Source organism: Hemicordylus capensis, chromosome 1, assembly GCF_027244095.1.
Source record: "Hemicordylus capensis ecotype Gifberg chromosome 1, rHemCap1.1.pri, whole genome shotgun sequence".
Classification (NCBI taxonomy): Eukaryota; Metazoa; Chordata; class Lepidosauria; order Squamata; family Cordylidae; genus Hemicordylus; species Hemicordylus capensis.
This window is the reverse complement of record NC_069657.1, coordinates 403,363,079-403,382,266: the sequence shown is the minus strand read 5'-3', so window position 1 is coordinate 403,382,266 and position 19,188 is coordinate 403,363,079. Positions and strand designations below refer to the sequence as shown.

Below are 19,188 nucleotides of genomic sequence, written 5' to 3'. Positions count from 1 at the left end.
TTTCCTTCTAGGCTCTCTGACATATCCCTGGCTATATGTGACAGCAAAATACACTCATAAGTTTTGCTACATGGGGAAGTACCTCTTTTGGTTGCCACATATAACAGCACCCAACTGATAGAGACGACAGTTATAATCTGCACTTAGATCTACTACTAAACTAGCACTTTCCATTAACGTTCGTATGTGTTGCTAAAAGCATCACTTAGCCTGTAAAAGGTAGTATTTGTATTACTGAGTGATAACAAAGGGAAGGTAGTCATTTAAATACCAACATACATTCTAATGGATATATCTGTTCCATTCATATCCCAACACAAATTTGCAGAGACAAAACAAAAGCCAGTATAGGTGAACCACAGCACTCTGAAACAGCAGAGGAATCAGATTCAAACTAAGCCTGTTTCCTAGAGCAAAAGGCTTCCAGAAAAGTCGTTTTTTGTCCTTGACAGCGACGAATGAATGACCAAAAGTTATGTAGCACCTATGAACGGCCAGCCCAACAGATAAGACTCTCTCTGGGGCAGGTCCTCCACAGGCGAAATCGGCTCTCTCACCTGCAAGACAAAGAGACGACTGCTGCCCCCGAAGCGCAGGACGTGGCCCACCCGTACGCGGCAGTAGGTGCGGGGCGGGATCCGCGCTTTGTTGAGGAACGTGCCGTGTGCGCTGTCCAGGTCGTAGACGTAGAGGCCAGGCTCGGGGCCCTTCTCAGTCTCTTGGGCTTGCTCGTCGTCTCCTGCGGCACGGGGCGGGCGGTGCTGGAGCACAGCGTGGTGCCGAGACACCGACGGGTGCGCCTGGGAGAGGTCGCAGCCAGGAGCACGCCCCACCAGCCACCAGCTCCGGCCCGCGAGACTTAGGCTACCCACTACCGCGCCGCCCTTCACCGTCTCCAGGCTGTAGCCAGAAGAGCCTTCCTCTTGTGCGGGGCAGCCTCCCCAGGGCGGCTCCTGGTACCTAAGGGGCAGCTCAGGTAGGCAGGGGCCTGGAGCAGGCCCTCGCGGGAGCTTCGGAACCAAGACTGGAGCCGCCGCCGCTCCCTCAGTCTCCTTCCCCCGCGATGGCGGAGGAGGAACCATAGTAGACGGGAGGATCGGCTTCTTAAAATTCTCCGTCATTTTGCTCTCCTCCGCGGACTCCGCCATCTTTGTGCGTCCCTTGTCCAAACTGGGTCCCCTCGGAAACCGCTTCCCCCGGCAGTTTGGTTCCGGGAAGCGAGTTGCTGGCTAGAAGGGCTAGGCCTCACTCCGGTCCCACACAGGGCTAAGTGAGAGCAGATGGGGCAAGAGCAACCCTGATGGGGGCGCAGAAGGCGTGCTAGCCTGTTGCGGCAAAAGCAACCGCGGGGTACCTTAAAGATCTGTGATAGGAAGAGCGGAGGCGAGGCGGTGCTCCGCACTCCCCAAGAACGGCGAGGGAGGGAAGCGGAGCGCCGCCACCCGCGAAGGGCTCCCCGGCTACAGGTTTGTCAAAGGGGGGGGGGGATCTTTCTCCTACCGAGTGAAGAGGGAGCGGGTGCTGCTTTTCGCTGGCCAAGGAAGACCCCTGATGATGTCGGGGATCCGAAGCCCCACCACATCTTTTCCTCGAGAGAGTCTTTGGCCAGGGAGTCTGGCGCGCCTGTAAGGGTGCATACGTACGAGGGCACCTTCTTTTGCCTTCTCCGGTGCAAGAATTCCCACCCTGGCCCACCAGGGCAAATGATCACTTCGCTTCGCACATCTTTTTGGAGCCTTAACAATCTTACTGCCCCACACTGTGCTCATGTTTGCTCGGGACGGAAGGAAATCCCATTGAGTTCAATGAGACTTACTCCCAAGCAAGTGTGCAGAGTACGGCGGCGGCGACGCACCGTGTTTAGTTGGTAGTAAATCCCATTAAGTTTAGTGCGGTTTACTCAGGTAAACAGAATTGCAGCGAGAGTCCCTCTTTTAACCTGTTAGAGGTTTCAATCAAATGGAAAAGAAAGCACTTGTGCTGCACAGGAGAGCCGCCTAAGCTGGTTTCACTGCTGAACAGATACGATCAGGTTAATTTTCTCACGAGCGGTATTGAAAGGCTAATCCTTTCAATCTTTAATCCTTCCTATTTTATTTACAGAGGAGCTGTTGGTACAGAATGGCTTGCTTAAAAAACTACATGGAATTTGTTCTTGAACATGTTTAAGAAGTCCCGGACTTCTATGTGAGTTCATGTAAGGAGACCCTGTCCACCTAATGGTACAGCGGGGAAGTACCGTTACTTGCCTAGGGAGCAAGAGGTTTCTGTTTCAAATTTCCGCTCGTATGTTTCCCAGACTATGGAAATATAGGAAACGCCTATATCGGGCAGCAGTGATATAGGAAGATTCTGAAAGGTTTCCTCTCATACTGTGTGGGAGATGGCAATGGTAAACCTCTCCTGTATTCTACCAAAGAAAACCACAGGGCCCTGGGGGTGCCAGGAATTGATACTGACTTGATGGCACAACTTTGCTTTTAAGGAGACCCTGCTCCAAGTTTTCCTGGTGAGATTAGGCAAGTGGTGACTGGAGATAGGATATCTTTGGTTATTATTATTATTATTATTTACATTTATATCCCGCTCTTCCTCCAAGGAGCCCAGAGCGGTGTACTACACACTTGAGTTTCTCTTTCACAACAACTGATGAGATTAGATTGAAGTAGGTTAGGTTGAGAGTGAAGTGACTGGCCCAGAGTCACCCAGCTAGTTTTATGGCTGAATGGGGATTTGAACTCCGGTCTCCCCGGTCCTAGTCCGGCACTCTAACCACTACACCACGCTGGCTCACATATCCACGCTGGCTCACATACCATGTGAGTATGTTATGGCATCTTGTATTTGGAATGTCCTCCCTAGAGAAGCTCTCCTGGTGCCATCTCTGATGTTGTTTTGGCACCAAAGCCTTTCCTATTTGTCCAAGCCTTTCAACATAAGTAGTAGCTGTTTTTTTAAATTAGCATTTTATGGTTCTCCTGGATGTTTATCACTTGGAGATGGCTGCCGTTTCTGTGATTTTTATATTATGTAGTTAGTTTAGTTTATTACAGCCACAGACCAGATTAACTATTACATATTTTTACATATTTTACATGATTTATTGTATTGTATTGTATTATTCAGGAGCTTAATATGGAAGTGGGGCTTGCAAATTTTCAAAATGAATAAAGAGTAAGTGTGTCTGGGATTGCAACCCTAGTGAGGCTGTGAGCAGTATTGAGAAACAACTCTATGGGCTCCATCCCATGATTTAGTTGTTTTCCCCAGTAAACAAAACATTGAGCCAATTCAGACATTTGTTTCTGAGATGTTGAGCTCCTCTGAAATGTCATTATTGCCTCAGTTTTCAATTGGGAACCACTTGAGAAATAATCTGTGGTTTGAAGAAGGCAACTTTCCATACCAGAGAGAACACTTCAAAAATGGTATATCCCTGGAGACAAAGTAAATGTTTTTGCACATTAGGGTTATCTCACACAACTGGCTGTGCATGAGAAGCTGTGATAGTAAAGTCCATGTCAGGATTTTACTGCCTAAGAAATAAATGTCTGAGTTGGGACCTCTATACTGCAGTTGATGTTACATTACTGATAACATTCTTGTGCTTATGCATAGTTTAAATGGTTTATATACTGATTCCTTTCAGTTCAGAACTGAAGCTGTGGTAGAGTGTGGAACTACACACACAGAAAAGTAGGGAGAAAATATTTCATCCATGTGGACAAAATCAGAAAGACAGCATGGAGGAAATATGAAGGTAAGACTGACAATGTTGTGTTTGCATTGTTGCATACTCTCTCATATTCCTTAAGATTGTCCTGGATAATGGATAAATCTGTTGAAGGTTACAAGTTCGATCCTGACCAGGGGCTCAAGGTTGACTCAGCCTTCCATCCTTCCGAGATCGGTAAAATGAGTACCCAGAATGTTGGGGGGCAATATGCTAAAATCATTGTAAACCGCTTAGAGAGCTTCCAGCTATAGAGCGTTATATAAATGTAAATGCTATTGCTATACTGTCCAGACTTGTCTTCAACACTGATGATTCAAAATTAATCTGCACTGGAATTTTCTCCTTCCCATTTAGGTTCTTCTCTTCCACAGAGGAGATTGTATCCTAATCTGTCTAGTGGGACTATCTTATGCACATGTACTTGAAAGTAAATGCCATTGAACAAGAGTGAGGTTTTCTTCTAAGTAAGCATGAGATTGGGCTGTAAGATAGATGAATATTTTGAAGAGAAACCAGTCATGTAAATTATTGATCATTTGGCCATTAACAGCTTGATATCCATTGTATGTTAAATCTGTTTCTCTTTCTTATGACTGCTACACATTTGTGTGCCTGCTGCTTTCTCTAGAAAGCATAAGAGCCATATTTGCTTTTGTAAAACTATACATACTTTGCATGTAAGTGCTATGTGAAGCCACAATGGTCGCTGAGTTCCTTACAGAGTTTATAGGCAGTGTTCATCCACTACAGAAGAGAGGAGAATAGAATAGTGCTCTTAGATTACAGGGAGTGCTGTGTCTATGGTCTGCAGGTATGAACTTATTAATTTGCATAGTATATGCAGTATTGACAGATATGTATTTACTAATTTGCACACTATATGGTATTTGTCTTTAGTATAATATGATATGATATGATATGATATGATAAATAATAAATAGTACACTCATAGTATGACTTTGGACACCTTTTCCCAGGTTGAATGCCTTCTGTAAAACTGAGTAATAGTGACCTAATTCACAGAGTTGTGAGGGTGAGAACAGTTTAGATTGTAAAGCGTGTTGCAAATGAGAGCCAGCGTGGTGTAGTGGTTAGAGTGCTGGACTAGGACCGGGGAGACCCGAGTTCAGATCCCCATTCAACCATGATATTAGCTGGATGACTCTGGGCCAGTCACTTCTCTCTCAACCTAACCTACTTCACAGGATTTTTGTGAGAAGACACTCAAGTATGTAGTACACCGCTCTGGGCTCCTTGGAGGAAGAGTGGGATATAAATGTAATAAATAAAAAAAATAAAATTAAATTAAAAAATGATGATGGTATGCAATTATCTTTGGGACCAAAGAGCAACAGTAGCAAAATAACTTGATGAGGCCCCACTAAAACACACAAAGTCAAGCTTTCAGGTTCATCTTGAATTTTTTACAGGCTGATGTTAAGCAAATAAATCGCGTACATTTTTAAAAATTGAAGAGGGGAGAGGGATGGGAAGGATGAAAAGACTAAGCTCCAGTTTATAATAGTCTTAAGAGGGAATGGGTGAGGTGTTGCACAAGATGTGCAGTACAATTCTGTGCACGTTTACTTGGAAGTAATTCCCACTGAGTTCACTGGGGCTTACTTGTAACTAAGTATGTATAGGATTGCAGCCTTAAGGTTAGGCCATGCTTGGTGCAAAAAATACCTCGGGTGCCACTAAAGGCTATTAGGTCAAACAAGTAATGACTGCTATTCCTTTGAAAAAAATAAAAGTTAGCAATTATTTGGATCTGTCTCTAGCACTAAATGGATCACACAAGTCCGTTGCAAGGTGAAGGGCTTAATTCTCGGCTGTCTTCCCCCTCCCCCTGTTTTTCCTAGGGACAGCGACTGTATAATTGCTTTCACAATGTCACTCAACTGCTCTTATGAAGACTGCATTACTGCGTGCTGCCTTCAGCTGTGAATGAGAACTCTTGATAACATTGTTTTGGATTTTTCTTCTGTGCTTCAAACCAGATCAACAAGTTTTGTCTCCTTCAGTGGCAAAGGAGAGCTGGAGAGTCACTATCTTGCTGGGAGAGTCTCTTTATGAGCTTGATGTCTGAACTCTTTTTAGTGCAATAGACCTTTTTCGGAAAAGATGCTGCGCTACTGGGGTGAGATCCCCGTCTCAGCCATTCAGGCCAACCGCAGCTCCTTTGACTTGCTTCAGCGGGAATTTCGCACCGTGGAGGTCCAGGACCCTCCCCTGCATCAGCCTTCCGCCAACAAGCCCAGGCCTACCACCATGCTGGACATCCCCTCAGAGCCATGTAGCCTCACCATTCACACCATCCAGCTCATCCAACACAACAGACGACTGCGCAGTCTCATTGCTATGGCTCAGAATCAGAACCAGCAGCAAGCGGAGGGTATAAAACTGGAAGAGAGTGAGCCTTTGCCAACCTGTCCTGGTTCCCCGCCTCTCCCGGATGACTTGCTTCCTTTGGATAGTAAAATGCCCAAAATGCCATTTCAGTTGCGGCACAGTGACCCAGAGAGTGACTTTTACAGGTATGTGGTGGGGCTGTTTGGGGTTAATGATCTGCTGTGTTTGGCTGGGGCCACACAGAGCAGTCGTGGGCATGCTTATTCAAAAGTAAGTCCCATAAAAGTTTCTAGTGGAGATAAATCTGCCATATGAAGAGCCCCAATAATTGATCCATTATACCTGCATGTGCACACCCACATACAGTGAGGCTGTTCTCACGCACAGCCTAACTCAGACTAGGGAAGCCCAGCCTGGGTTAGGCTGTATGTGAGCTGCCGGGATCAGGCCCAATCCCAGAGGGGCAGTGCCGCCTACCCCAGGTTTTTACCCCAGCTTTTCGCTGGGGTTAAGGACACCAGTGTGCCCTTGATCCCAGCTCTGGGATTGTGTGTTTGCTCGGGCTGCATTCAGCCTGAGCAGACACAGAGATGGGTGCCTAGAGTGCCCGTCTCCTGCAGGATCCCATCAATGAACCGTGTTTGTGGCGTGGTGCATTGTGGGCTATCCAGGGACTGGGGAAACTTCATCCCAGCCTATGGAGCTCCGCACTGCATGGTTCAGCGCAGATCATGTGGGAGCTCAGTCCGCACTCCCAGCAACATTTCTGTGATTGATGGGGGCGGGGGAAGGTGAGTTGGACCAGCCTCTCCACTGCCCACCATGTGAATGACCCCAGAGTCTTGTAACCTGTGATAAACGAAAATTCTCTTTTAAAATGCCTCTTCTTTTCCTCCTTGGGTATGGAGAGGAACTCTTTAAGTATAACGAACAGAGATGAGTGGATAAGAGTGGGGAGGCTGCCCATTCACTCTTCCAGGTGATTCAGGAGTTTCCAAAGAACTAGGAAAAAGGAATGTTTCCCCTTGTTTTTCTGCACCAGTGGGCTTAGTTTTGATCTAGCTCTTCAGTCTGTCTGCTCAGGACATCTTCTTTGATTGTATTTCACTTTGGTGAACTTTCCAGGCTGGAAGCCAGATTTGCTAATTTCACTAGATAACTTTAGCAAACAGGGACACCTGCACAGTAGGAGGGAGGAGGTAAGTTTCCTTGTATGCTGTGACATCTGTTCTAGCACTGTGCAGGTATTGTACATAAGCCATAAAATGTACCTCAGGATCCACTGTGCCAATGTATAGGATTCTGAATTGCAGTCCTTGCCTCATCTAGTTGTTCTTTTAAAAGCTCAAAGAACAATAAGGCTACACTCTCCTCCTCCAACATTTTAATTACTGTTTACATAGGAAGCTGCCATATACTGAGTCAGACCATTGGTCCATCTAGCTCAGTACTGTCTACATAGACTGGCAGCAGCTTCTACTGGTTGCAGGCAGGAGTCTCTCTCAGCCCTGTCTTGGAGATGCCAGGGAGGGAACCTAGAACTTAAGATGCTTTCCCCAGAGTGGCCCCATCCCTTAAGGGGAATATCCTAGACAGTTCACATGTCTCCCATTCAAATGCAAACCAAGGTGGACCCTGCTTAGCAAAGGGGACAATTCATGCTTGCTACCACAAGACCAGCTCTCCGCCCATGAGAGTTTACCTACTTCCCAGGAAGCATGCCTAGGATTGTAGCCTGAAAGTGACAATGGTCTATGGAGAGGAGAGGGCATTTCTTTGGGGCTGGCATACACTCCAAGTGCCCCACTGACTCAGCAGGGATAAGGCCTATTTTTTGGCCAATACCCTAAGTTAAAAATTCTGGGTCCGTTAACAGAGCAGGGGGAAGGGGATTGACCAGTAACAGTAACAAACTGCTTTCATTGATATTTGTAATAATAATTTTAATGTAATAGTTAATGTGCTGAAAATTGACCTTGGTCCCCACGCACCAAGTCATGGTTGGGCATTTGAGTTGTACACCCCTGTTTTAAAAAGTAAATAGTAAATGAAATGTTGGAGGAGGAGAGATAGCCTTAGTGCTTTTTGAGCATTCTTTGAGCTTTTTTTTTTTTTTTTTTTAAGAGTGTGCTTCTTGCTGTGTACTGGAGTGCTTACCCAGCCTCATTTAAAAACAAACATAAGCACAGCCCTGCTGGATCAGGCCCCAAGGCCCATCTAGTCCAGCATCCTGTTTCACACAGTGGCCCTCCAGATGCCTCCAGGGAGCCCACAGGCAGGAGTTGAGGGCAGGTGCCTCAAACAAATTACAGCCATCCCTAGCTGCAAAGCTACACTCTATGTTGCATTCCTCATGCTGTGTTGAGAAGAGTACAGCAGTTTAGGTATAATCTGTTTATTCTGATCACTTAGATTTACAAAAGTTAAGGTAAAGTTGTGACCTCAAGCCAGTGTCAACTCCTGGCGCCCACAGAGCCCTGTGGCTGTCTTTGGTAGAGTTCAGGAGGGGCTTAGCATTGCCTCCTCCCATGCAGTATGAGATGCCTTTCAGCACTTTCCTGTACCACTGCTGCCTGATATAGTACCAGCAGGGATTTGAACTGGCAACCTCTTGCTCGCTGGGCCCGCTGCCCCTGTTAATTCTGGATACTTTGCTGCGTTCTTTCAAGTCATAGGACAGCCTGTATTAGAAAGGCCTGTTGTTTTGTCTCAGGGAGTTGTTTTCTCGTGGATTAGTGTTCCCTCTAATCTTAATGTGTGGAGGACAATGTTCCCTCTAATCTTTTTTTCATTTGTGTACAGAATGAGTTTTATTCGGGGTGTGTGCATGTGCATTCAGAGTGGGGGCCTTCCTGATTCAAACTGAGCAGGATCTAAAATTAACTGAGTGGACATATGAAAACAACAAAACGCTTGAGCATGCCTTAGAGGGAACACTGGTGGAGAATATAATATTCTCCATTCTGAGGCTAATATTGTAAATAAGGTTTCCACCCCTTGCTCTCTGGACACTGTGCATGGGCTTTTGTATCTCCCACTGAATCAAGGGACCAGGCAGCTGTAGGGATCCCCTCTCCAGTCCTGTCATCTTTCTCACTCCTTCATCTGTAGTGGTGAACAGGGTTTCAGGCATGCCACACAGCTAGTGAAGGAAAAAGAAAATGGGTGTGGGTGGAGGGGAAGCATGGGACCAGGGAGGGAATGGACCAGAGAGGTTTTGGCTTTCTTGTCTTCTGTTCAGCAGGCAATTTATTTATTTTTATTTATTTACCATATTTTTATACTGCCCAAAACTTGTGTCTCTCAGTTTAAAGGCCTCTGTCTGGTATCTGGGTTGCAAGGTGGCTATGCTAATGGCCAGGCCTGCTCAGGTATTATGAGCAACGCTTTGCTAGAAACTCTCCATTTGACATGAGTGCTAATGGTTAAAGCCCAGCGGATGAGTGCTGCTGCTTTTCCACAGGCCACAGGGTGTGCCCAGGAGAAATGCGTCCCGGCAGCCCAGCTGATTGGCTGGGCTGCAGGGGGCGCCTGATTGGCTGGCAGCACACCCAGGAGAATTTGCTTGCTGGGCGGCTGCGGAGGCAAGGCGGCGGGCCCAGGGCCGCGGTGGCGGAGCCCAGTGAGGCGGTGGGCCCAGCAAGGTGGCGGTGGCCCCGGCCGTGAGGTGGGGCGAGGCGAGGCGGCGGGCCCAGCGCGATGGCGGCGGGCCAGGCCGTGGTGGCGGGGCCCAGCGAGGTGGGGCAAGGCGGAGGGGCCCAGCGAGGTGGCGGGGCCGGGCCCGGTCGCGGAAGCGAGGCGGCGGGACTGGCCGGGCTGGGCCCGGCCGCGGAGGCAAGGTGGCGGGCCTGATGGCGGCACTCTGGGGCCGGCCACGGCATCGGTGGCGGCACTCTGGGCCGGCCAGGCCTGCTGGCGGCGGCCGCCACACTCTGCTCCGCCGGAGACGGGGGGGCGGGAGGAGAGAGAGAGGTAGCCTGGCCTCGCCGGGCCCGGCCGCGGAAGCGAGGCGGCGGGACTGGCCAGGCCCAGCCGCGGAGGCGAGGCGGTGGCGGTTGCACTCAGCCCCCGCAGGGCGGCGGCGGCCGCACGGGTCAGCTAGTAAGGAAATAAAACACAGAGGTGTGTCCAGGATTATTAGAAGGGCTGTTGGTACAGCTGGGCCAACATCAGAAAAAGGAGGGGAAAAGTGTCTCTATTTCTCGAATCGTGTCACTACCATGATCTGTAACTAATTCAATCTTGTTTTTAATTTACTGGAATCATTCTTTATTTTATTTGGAAGGACAATTTTGTCAAATGATGGAATTATTTTGCACTTCGTTTGTTAGAAAATACAGCTCAGCAGCTAATGTTTCATAAAATTGAAGCAATTTTGAGAAGGCAATCTGTGTCCCCAAACGTGCTCCGAGCTTAGTGTTCGCCTTCAGAAAGGTCTATCATTTCAGCCCATTATTTTACTTGAATGAACTTCAGCTGTTTCTGTGCATATGAAACGTGCTCAGATCCCTTCACCTTAACATGCTAGTTAAACAGGAAATGATCCACCAGGTTATTCCCACTTATAACAGGAAAGGCCTTGTGTTGTGTCAAGGAAGTTTCTCATCCCTTCAGATGGGGGCATTTCACTGCTGGAGGCCTGTCGTTTTCAGTGATCAAAACAGAAAATGTCCCAGTTTATGATGCCTGAACCCTCATTAACCCTGAAAGCCAAGTTTGATTTATCTGGCTTGACAGATTTTGCTACTACTATGAATAGAAAGAAAGTCTGTACATTGCAGACTCGGGAGGCAATAGGTGTCAGCCCAGAACTTTCTAGTATGTTCCCAACTAGTCAAACACCCACTATCTGGAATTCTCTCTTTGCCTTTCATTGTAATCCTCGGTAAATTGTAGTTTTGTTGATCAAAACCTAGAGATGTGAACTGGAAACTAGAGCTGCCAATTAACTACACATTTTTAGGCTATGTACAACTCTAGGTTATTCTTATTGGCTGCTAGTCTGGTGACTATAGGCCACCTCCAGCCTCAAAGGCACGATACTTCTAAATATCATTGCAGGGGAGCAACAGCAGGAGAGAGGGTATGCCCTCACCTCTTGCCTGTGGGCTTCCCAGAGGCATCTGGTGGGCCATTGTGTGAAATAGGATGCTGGACTAAATAGGCCTTGGGCCTGATCCAGCAGGTCTGTTCTTATGTTCGTATTTTATGAAGCTATGAGGCTTGCAGCAATTCGTGCTGGCCATCTGCTTTTCGGCAGGCATATTTGAACTGACACATAGAATAGTTCAGAACACTATTTTAGAATTTCATTTCATTGCTTTAAAATAACAATGAAGGAACTCTGTTGTTTTATATTTAATCTTCAGTAGGATAGATGCTCCTGTAGAGTCATCTTGTCATTTTGATGAATGTATGCTTTCGAGTAGCTCAGCCAAATATTTTGGGCTGGTCAAATACCTTAGCAGCTATATTTTAAAAAACAGACAAACATTTGGCTCTCTGAATGTTTTGAATGTCTCCCAAGCCATTTCAGGTAATAAGCTTGCATAGTACAGATTTTCAGTGTGAACAGATAAGTTTCCATCCAACTCTAGGCAGACGGCTTGACCTTGAGGCTAGCTCTGCCAGCCTGTAAATGTTTAGGATGTGGCATGTGAGAAATCTTGGCCACTACATCACCTCAAATTGCAAAGCTGCTCTAGTGACTTGGATATTACGCAGAAGTGTAATAATCTTTTTATTTTAACAGCTAAAATGGCTTTGCTCTAGAAATACTTTGGATTGAGATGTACAAATAATTCATTGCCTTAGGCTCTTGATCTGTGCAGATCACAACTCCCTTAAATAGCTGGACATTTTTACCTCAGTGTAATTAATTTGAGTGTCTTTCCTTGAGGTAATGTTGTTACAGCTATCTATGGTATGGCAAAGCAAACGTTTTACTTTGAACGCTGTGAAAATTGCTGCGTATTTTTACTTCAAGAAAACTAACTTTCAAGTAAGACCATGTTTTTCTCAGTGTAGATATGCTGTAGCCACCTAATGATGCAGTGGGGAAGTAACTTGCTTAGGGAGCAAGAGGTTGTTGGTTCAAATCCCCGCTGGTATGGGAAACACCTATATCGGGCAGTAGCAATATAGGAAGATGTTGAAAGGCATCATCTCATACTGCACAGGAGATGGCAGTGGTAAACCCCTCCTGTATTCTACCAAAGAAAACCACAGGGCTCTGTGGTTGCCAGGAGTCGACACTGACTCCACAGCACAACTTTACAACTTTAGATGAGCTTGTAAGAAAAGTTATTTCCTTGATTTCACGCAAGCTGTCTCAATACAAATATGAATACGATAAATATTTATATACCGCTTTTCAATAAAATTCCCAAAGTGATATAAGTTTTACATAGATATAAATAAATAAGATGGATCCCTGTCCCGAAAGGGCTCACAACCTTAAAAAGAAACATAAGATAGACACCAGCAACAGCCACTGGAAGGGTGCTGTGCTGGGGATGGATAGGGCCAGTTGCTCTCCCCCTGCTAAATAAAGGGAATCACCACTTTTAAAAGGTGCTTCTTTGCTCAGTTAGCAGGGGACAAGCTAACCAAGACATTAGGCCTATGTGAAATCTTTGTCACGCATCATGCTAGTACTCAGTAATATCTTCCTCTATTTTCACTGAGGCCTTTGTATGCTGTCTTTCTGCTTTCAGAGGCAAAGGGGAACCAGTAACTGAGCTGAGTTGGACCTCTTGCCGCCAGCTTCTTTACCAGTCGATAGCCACCATTTTGGCTCATGCAGGCTTTGAGTGTGCCAATGAAAATGTCTTGGAGACTCTGACAGACATAGCTCATGAATACTGCTTGAAGTTCACTAAGCTCCTGCGTTTTGCTGTGGACCGAGAAGCTCGGCTTGGACAGACCCCTTTCCCAGATGTCATGGAACAGGTGTTCCATGAAGTGGGCATTGGTAGTGTGCTCTCTCTGCAGAAGTTCTGGCAACACCGGATTAAAGATTATCACAGCTATATGCTACAGGTGAGAACAGAAGGAAAGGGTCTGGTCTGAGCGAAGTAGTTAAGTGAATTCTCATGAGAACTGTGGTAAACGGAAACTTGGTATGAATTTTCTACCTGTAGTGCATTTAAAACTGTTCAGTGTTCAGCCACTCTTCCTGCTCCTTAAAGGTAAGCCCCTGCCACTGAACCAGCTGAACGCTGGACCATGCACATCTCTACTTGGGTATGGCTACTTTGTACATTTGTTAGAACTGCTCTCCATAAGGGTAATGGAGGTAAGTAGGGGCTGGTCTTGGATGGCAGTGGAGTGTCGGGCCCATACCCAGCTGTCGCTGGCAGTGTGTGCAGCAGGGACTACGCTGTGGTGGGCCTGGGTGTTGCTGATCCAGGTCCAAAGAGGAGAGCTGGTCTTGTGGTAGCAAGCATGACTTGTCCCCTTAGCTAAGCAGGGTCTTCCCTGGTTGCATATGAATGGTAGACTTGATGTGTGAGCACTGGGAGATATTCCCTTTAGGGAATGGAGCCACTCTGGGAAGAGCAGAAGGTTCCAAGTTCCCTCCCTGACATCTCCAAGATAGGGCTGAGAGAGACTCCTGTCTGAAATCTTGGAGAAACCGTTGCCAGTCTGTGTAGACTGTGTAGACAGACTGAGCTAGATGGACTCAGTATATGGCAGCTTCCTATGTTCCTCCTCATTACGTCAAGTCAGAGAGGGACTTTCCTACAGATTGAAACATCCTCTTTTCAGAGGTTCAGGGCGATTATGTATTTCCATTGTAGTTTTGTGAGAACATCCGTCCTTGCACAGTCTGTTGCTGCCATTCACTTTCCACTGTCTCTGCACAAGACTGCTGATGGCTATCTCCATCTCCTCCCTGCCAAATGATTACTGACAGGTCAGCAAGCAACTCTCTGAAGAGTATGAAAAGCTTGTCAATCCTGAGAAAGCAGCAGAGGACACAAAACCTGTGAAGATCAAGGAGGAGCCAGTCAGTGACATCACATTTCCCATGAGTGAGGAGCTGGAGGGGGATCTAGCATCTGGGGACCAGTCTTTGCCTGTGGGAGTACTTGGAGCTCAGAGTGAGCGCTTTTCAGCTCACCTGGAAGCAGAAGGGTCTCCACAAGCTTCAGGTACGTAGTATCCTCACCAGAAAGGTGCTTTAAGTAATAAAATAGTAGTGTTGGTACTTGCTGCATAGCATGGCTTGCTTACTCTAAATTCTTCAGATCTATCAGCACTATTACATAGGCACCGTCTTTAACAGTGCTGATGGATCTGGTGGACATATGATCTACCATCTGTCACATTTTCAATTGTCCAGAATTTTTTTTTGGTGTGCTTTAAAAAAAAAAAGTGGGTGATGTAAAGTTAGAGAATGAAGCAACGCCTGTAACAAACTGCTGGAAAAATTGCTACAGTAGTCATAGAAATTGCTGCTGAGATTGTTGTGTGAACTGACCCTTATGTGCCTGAGAATTCCAGCTTTCATAAAAACATATTGTCTGTTTCTAGCTAGTTCAAAAATAGGATATTGCTCTTTTCAAAGGGTAAGTAAACACAAAGCAAAGTCCCATTCTTACAAAGCCCATCTTATTTTTCCGAGAGTGTGATTTGTCCCGTCCCCCACCACCCCTCCACATGTGAGATCATGGTTGCAAATTGACAATATCTCAAAAGAAATGCAACATGTCTACTAGCTGTATTTGACATATGCCATTTTTGTGTAAACAGTATGCAACATAAATTAACTTAATGTTTCCAATATGGCATTAAATCCCATGGTATTCTTTGTGGGACTTGAAAAGGCCAGCTGGCCTTCGGCTTTTGAAAAAAACCCATATGTTCAAATAATTAGATAGTTGAGATTTCTACTTCCTGTTAGAGAGTCAAGGGGAAAAGCTGATGGTAAGGAACTGAAGGTTCAAACTATGTGGGACTTTTCACTTCAGATAAATATAAACAGTTATGTATTGTCTGCCAGCAAGTGCTTAGTTGGTTATGTGACAAAGGCTGCTGTGTCCTTTGTATTCTGTGAATATTGTCATTGGAACTTGGATGTATTCATAAGTACCTGTATGTTTGGCTGTTTTTAAGCAGAGGGCTCACGGACTGAATAAACTCTTGAGATGGATTTTTTCCTGCTTCCAAAAGCTCTCCTTTCAGGCCAAGGCATAATAGTGAATGTGGGTGGAGAGGCTTGTTGGTATAAAAATGTCCAGCTCTTCAGCAACTATATATTTTAAAACCTCTTCCCTCTGCCACCAAGGGATTGTTTTTTTGTGGGGGGGAGGGGTTAAATTTTTTATCTGCTGAACTTCTCCACGAAACATTCCTTATTGTAGAAAGCAATAAGGGCTTTCTGCATAAGCAACGGCTTTCTACAATAAGGAATGTTTCATCTATAAGCCCAGTTTTAAAACGACAGCAACAAAGCCTTCAAGGTCTCTTCTGTTAACCTTAATCTTAACTGCATGTATAGCAAAGAAAGCCTGAATCTCAGCCTCTATTATCACTACTACTACTTCTTCTTCTTTAAAAAGTCCGGCCTTTGAAAATACAAATCTGTTTGATGTTCTGCTAGAACTCATTGTTTTTCTACAATGCCTCTGAAATGTGAAATGCTCTTATTCTGGGGGAAAGGATGCAGCAAGCTATTCCTAGATCATTTGGGGATGCAAGTGATTCATTTAAGAAGTTCGATATGAGTGTTTTAGTGCTTGAGACCAAGAGGCTAACATTCTGGCAGTATACTAAGTGTGCTATGCTTCTCTGAGAGTGGATTCATGTTTACTAATTACAAATGAAGACATTTTGTTCCTTCTTGACAACGGTTGTTTTCTTCACAAGGGCCTCTGTGTGCTGGCAGTACATGAGTGTCCCACTCATTGTAGTTTTATGCAATGAGTTAAAGAGAGAGGACTTAGGGAAAAATGCTTTTAGAGGTTTTCCCTCTGAGTATTCCATTTGTTTCCCCATCTGTAGCCAACCCCTCTTGAGTACACTGGTTTAGTATGGTTCACTTTTCTCCCTCTTTAGTATTCGTTGACCTTCTTTGTAATGATCAAAAAGGGTGTGTGGCAGGGTATGAAATCTCTCCTCTATATGTGAGGATTCCTGGGTAGGCTGCCACCATCTGCTTTTTTAATATGAGCAAATTCACCCTTCCAAGGGAATATTCTGAGAGAGAAAAGTGGAAAACCCCTTTCTATAAGAAAGGCTTTAGCAGTCTTAGGCCTTCAGGAGTGTGTGACTAGGGCAGGACCCAATAAGGAGTGACACTCTTTAACAACAAGGATTTATTAATAATTGGATGAAAAGGGAAATTATAGCGGAATCAACAATTGCTGCTTCCATTCAAGCAAAACCCTTCTCCAGGAACTACACGAACCATGCAGCCAGATCCAAGCACTTAAACAAAAATAAATTCCCTGGCGTGTCTAGCTGAACTGGTCCCTATCCTTCCTACTTACTTCCAGGTAATGAACTCCCAGTTCATTCCCAGTCCAAGGCTGTTAGACCCCTTTTTTCCTATAATAGTTGCTGATCAGACCTCACTCCAAGGCCTCCAGGGAAGAAGTGATCTCCAACACACCCCTCCCTCCTCTATGGGCTGTTATCCAGTCTATAGACCCTGCCCCTCACTCTGGATTGGGCTACAGGGATTTGATTCTCCTGGGCTTTCTTCCTTATTTGGAGAGGCCTACCCTCCAAGCAGTTACTCTAATTGAAGCCTAGTCCTCCCTGAAGTCTAACTATCGCTACACTCTTTTGGAAATTAATTCAAATTTCCATATAAAGTATGTCAGTGTGGAAGATACTCAACATGTAAACAGTGTTTATATGCCATTTCTCTGATCCTCAGATTTTCTCCCACCCCACCCCCGACTGGCTAGTTCACTAGTTGCCCTACTTCCCCCATCCCTCTGCCAATATTCATATCTATATTGTGTCTTTTGCTCATTGATTTAGTAAGCTCTCTGCCTCCAGGTGGTGAGGTGAACACTTCCCCTCTTTGGAATTTGGCCCCGGTGAAGATGGAGCCTCAGGAGAGTGAGGAGGGCAACGTCCATGGGCACCATGGCGTCTTGGGCAGTGATGTGTTTGAGGAGCCAATGTCAGGCATAAGTGAAGCTGGCATGCCACAGAGCAATGACTCGGAAAGCAGTTATGGGTCTCATTCTGCGGATAGCCTAATGGGGTCTTCACCAGTCTTCAACCAGCGCAGCAAGAAGAAGATGAAGAAAATGTAAATTTGGCCTGTTGGTCGTGACAGTATGGACTGATTCAACAAACAGCCCAGAACAACACTGGACTCCAAGCAAGAAGTCAGCCTGTGAGTTGATGGAGTCATTGATTGAATTTTTTATGTGGTGTTTTGTCCTTTACTCTGCCTGCCTGTAATCTGCCTTGAATATGAATATGCTTTATGCTCCCCATTTGCTAGATTACCAGGCAGCTTAAAGTGAACCTGTACTGCATCAAACCTAGTCCTATCTTCAGGTGGCTGGGCAAAGGGCAAAGATTAGATTGTGACCCTTGCTGAAGTGACTGCAAGAGCAGTCACTCTTGCCCAAAGCTAGTTGTGGTAGTAAAATAATGCTAGTTCATTTCATTGGAATTCCACATGGAAAGTTGCTACTCCACTGAGTTCTCAGCAAATTAAACATGGATTCTTATCACAACTTGAAGCAAGATAACTTCTATATTGGTACTTGGTTTCCTTTGAATAAAGATAATAATTCCATTAGTTCTATGACTACAATGATTGGTTGATCGAATCTTGAATCTGTAAGATTTGTATTTTTTTTAATGGAAAAAATGGAAGGGACATGAATTCCTGTTTAATCTGTGTTGGAAACCACAATCTATCCAAGAACTGAACTAGAATGTGTAGATTTTCTGTTTGAACTAGCCTGAATTTGTATTTTAGAAAAATGAGCGCATGGTTTAGTATTTCTGTTTGCCTTTATAATGGTCACTGTTACTCTTCTTATTTGTATTTTTGTTCCTAATCATGTTTTGTTTCATTGTGCAGGAGGCAGATAAATAAAACTTGACTTGCATGCAGGTCTGTGTACATTCTTCCCTCTAAAAAATATGTCTGAAACAAGGTAACCTAAACTCTGCACCAATAAGAGTTGAATTCCGTAAACTATATTAATTATGCAACAAATGCAATTGTTTTGCATTTTTAATCCTGCTTCTGCTCGTCATTGGAATGGTCAATAAAGTGTACAGGGTACTGGTCCATTCCAGACAACTGGCAATCTTTACCACCTTAATTATGTTGTGGCCACCCTGGTTACCACATTGTCCCTGGAGTTATCCATCCAGAATTATGTGAAATCAAGGCCTGTGTCTGATTCAACTTTATTAAACAATCAATTGATGCCTGAACTCTGAGTGAACTAAACTATTGTATGAGACAGGCAAGAATGGCTTATCCTCTGTTCGAGGTTTTACAGCCTTGAAAGACACAAGGGATACACTCGTATTTCCTCTGAATCAGTATTTACAATGGTATTCCTGGTCTGTGTTCTGAGGCTGTACAACTCTAAAGAGTGTCTGAGATAAACTTGCATTTCCTCTTCCTCTCTTCACAACCTTTTTGCTTTTGGGGACACTTGATCTGTGAATCTTTGTATCTACTGTCAAACACTTTAGGATGTTGCAAATTTGAACACACACATGCTGTTAAGCAGACGTCTCTCACATATAGGATTTAGTATTTTCTCTTGCCTTACTAACAATCACTGGAGCCAGAGGCTCCCCCATGTCTGGTTACACAAAAGCCAGAAGTCTGCCAATTTCAGAGATTCAGATTTGTTTTTGGAATGTCTGTACAACAGCTTCTTCCTGGTAACAGCTAATGACAACAGGAGATGGAATTCAGATCCTGCTATAACAGCAATTGACACTTTAGAGATTCATGACATCTTGAATGAACTTGATGCCAGATCAAAAGGAGCAGACTGTATAAAAGAAGCCACCTCAGACATGGCCAGTCAGTAAGCTTTGTCCAACAAGCAGAGCTGCTCATTCCTGAAATTGTTGCTAAAACCGCAAGGCTGAAG

The 19,188-nt window shown here is 45.2% G+C and overlaps 2 protein-coding genes across 10 annotated transcripts in view; one reads left to right on the top strand and one right to left on the bottom strand.

The window, feature by feature from the left end:
* The window catches only part of SLC4A1AP (solute carrier family 4 member 1 adaptor protein), a 28,095-nt gene extending 26,947 nt beyond the window's left edge, over positions 1-1,148 (bottom strand). Inside the window, exon 1 of the mRNA XM_053305811.1 lies at positions 558-1,148. Coding sequence (XP_053161786.1) covers positions 558-1,148 — 591 coding nt within the window. The remainder of the gene's footprint in view (positions 1-557) is intronic.
* On the top strand, positions 769-18,181 carry SUPT7L (SPT7 like, STAGA complex subunit gamma). 9 transcript variants are annotated; one of them, XM_053305886.1, is made up of 8 exons: positions 1,328-1,466; positions 2,104-2,187; positions 3,650-3,760; positions 4,091-4,200; positions 5,599-6,273; positions 12,805-13,129; positions 14,007-14,244; positions 17,084-18,181. In XM_053305886.1, the coding sequence occupies exons 5-8, from the start codon at positions 5,861-5,863 to the stop codon at positions 17,362-17,364; spliced, it is 1,257 nt and encodes a 418-aa protein (XP_053161861.1). In that variant the 5' UTR covers positions 1,328-1,466; positions 2,104-2,187; positions 3,650-3,760; positions 4,091-4,200; positions 5,599-5,860; the 3' UTR covers positions 17,365-18,181. The 9 variants fall into 9 exon arrangements, with proteins under 9 accessions (XP_053161851.1, XP_053161833.1, XP_053161861.1 ...); XM_053305839.1 differs by lacking the exon at positions 2,104-2,187 and adding an exon at positions 4,467-4,547 and having other exon boundaries at positions 1,329-1,466; positions 4,091-4,115; XM_053305858.1 differs by lacking the exons at positions 1,328-1,466; positions 4,091-4,200 and adding an exon at positions 836-976.
* The last annotated feature ends 1,007 nt before the right edge of the window (positions 18,182-19,188 follow it).

Coding starts and splice junctions, on each gene's coding strand:
- SUPT7L (XM_053305876.1), top strand. CDS start 5,861: ATGCTGCGCTACTGGGGTGAGATCCCCGTCTCAGCCATTCAGGCCAAC. Junction 6,274..12,804: donor CCAGAGAGTGACTTTTACAG/GTATGTGGTGGG, acceptor TTCTGCTTTCAG/AGGCAAAGGGGAACCAGTAA. Junction 13,130..14,006: donor ATCACAGCTATATGCTACAG/GTGAGAACAGAA, acceptor GATTACTGACAG/GTCAGCAAGCAACTCTCTGA.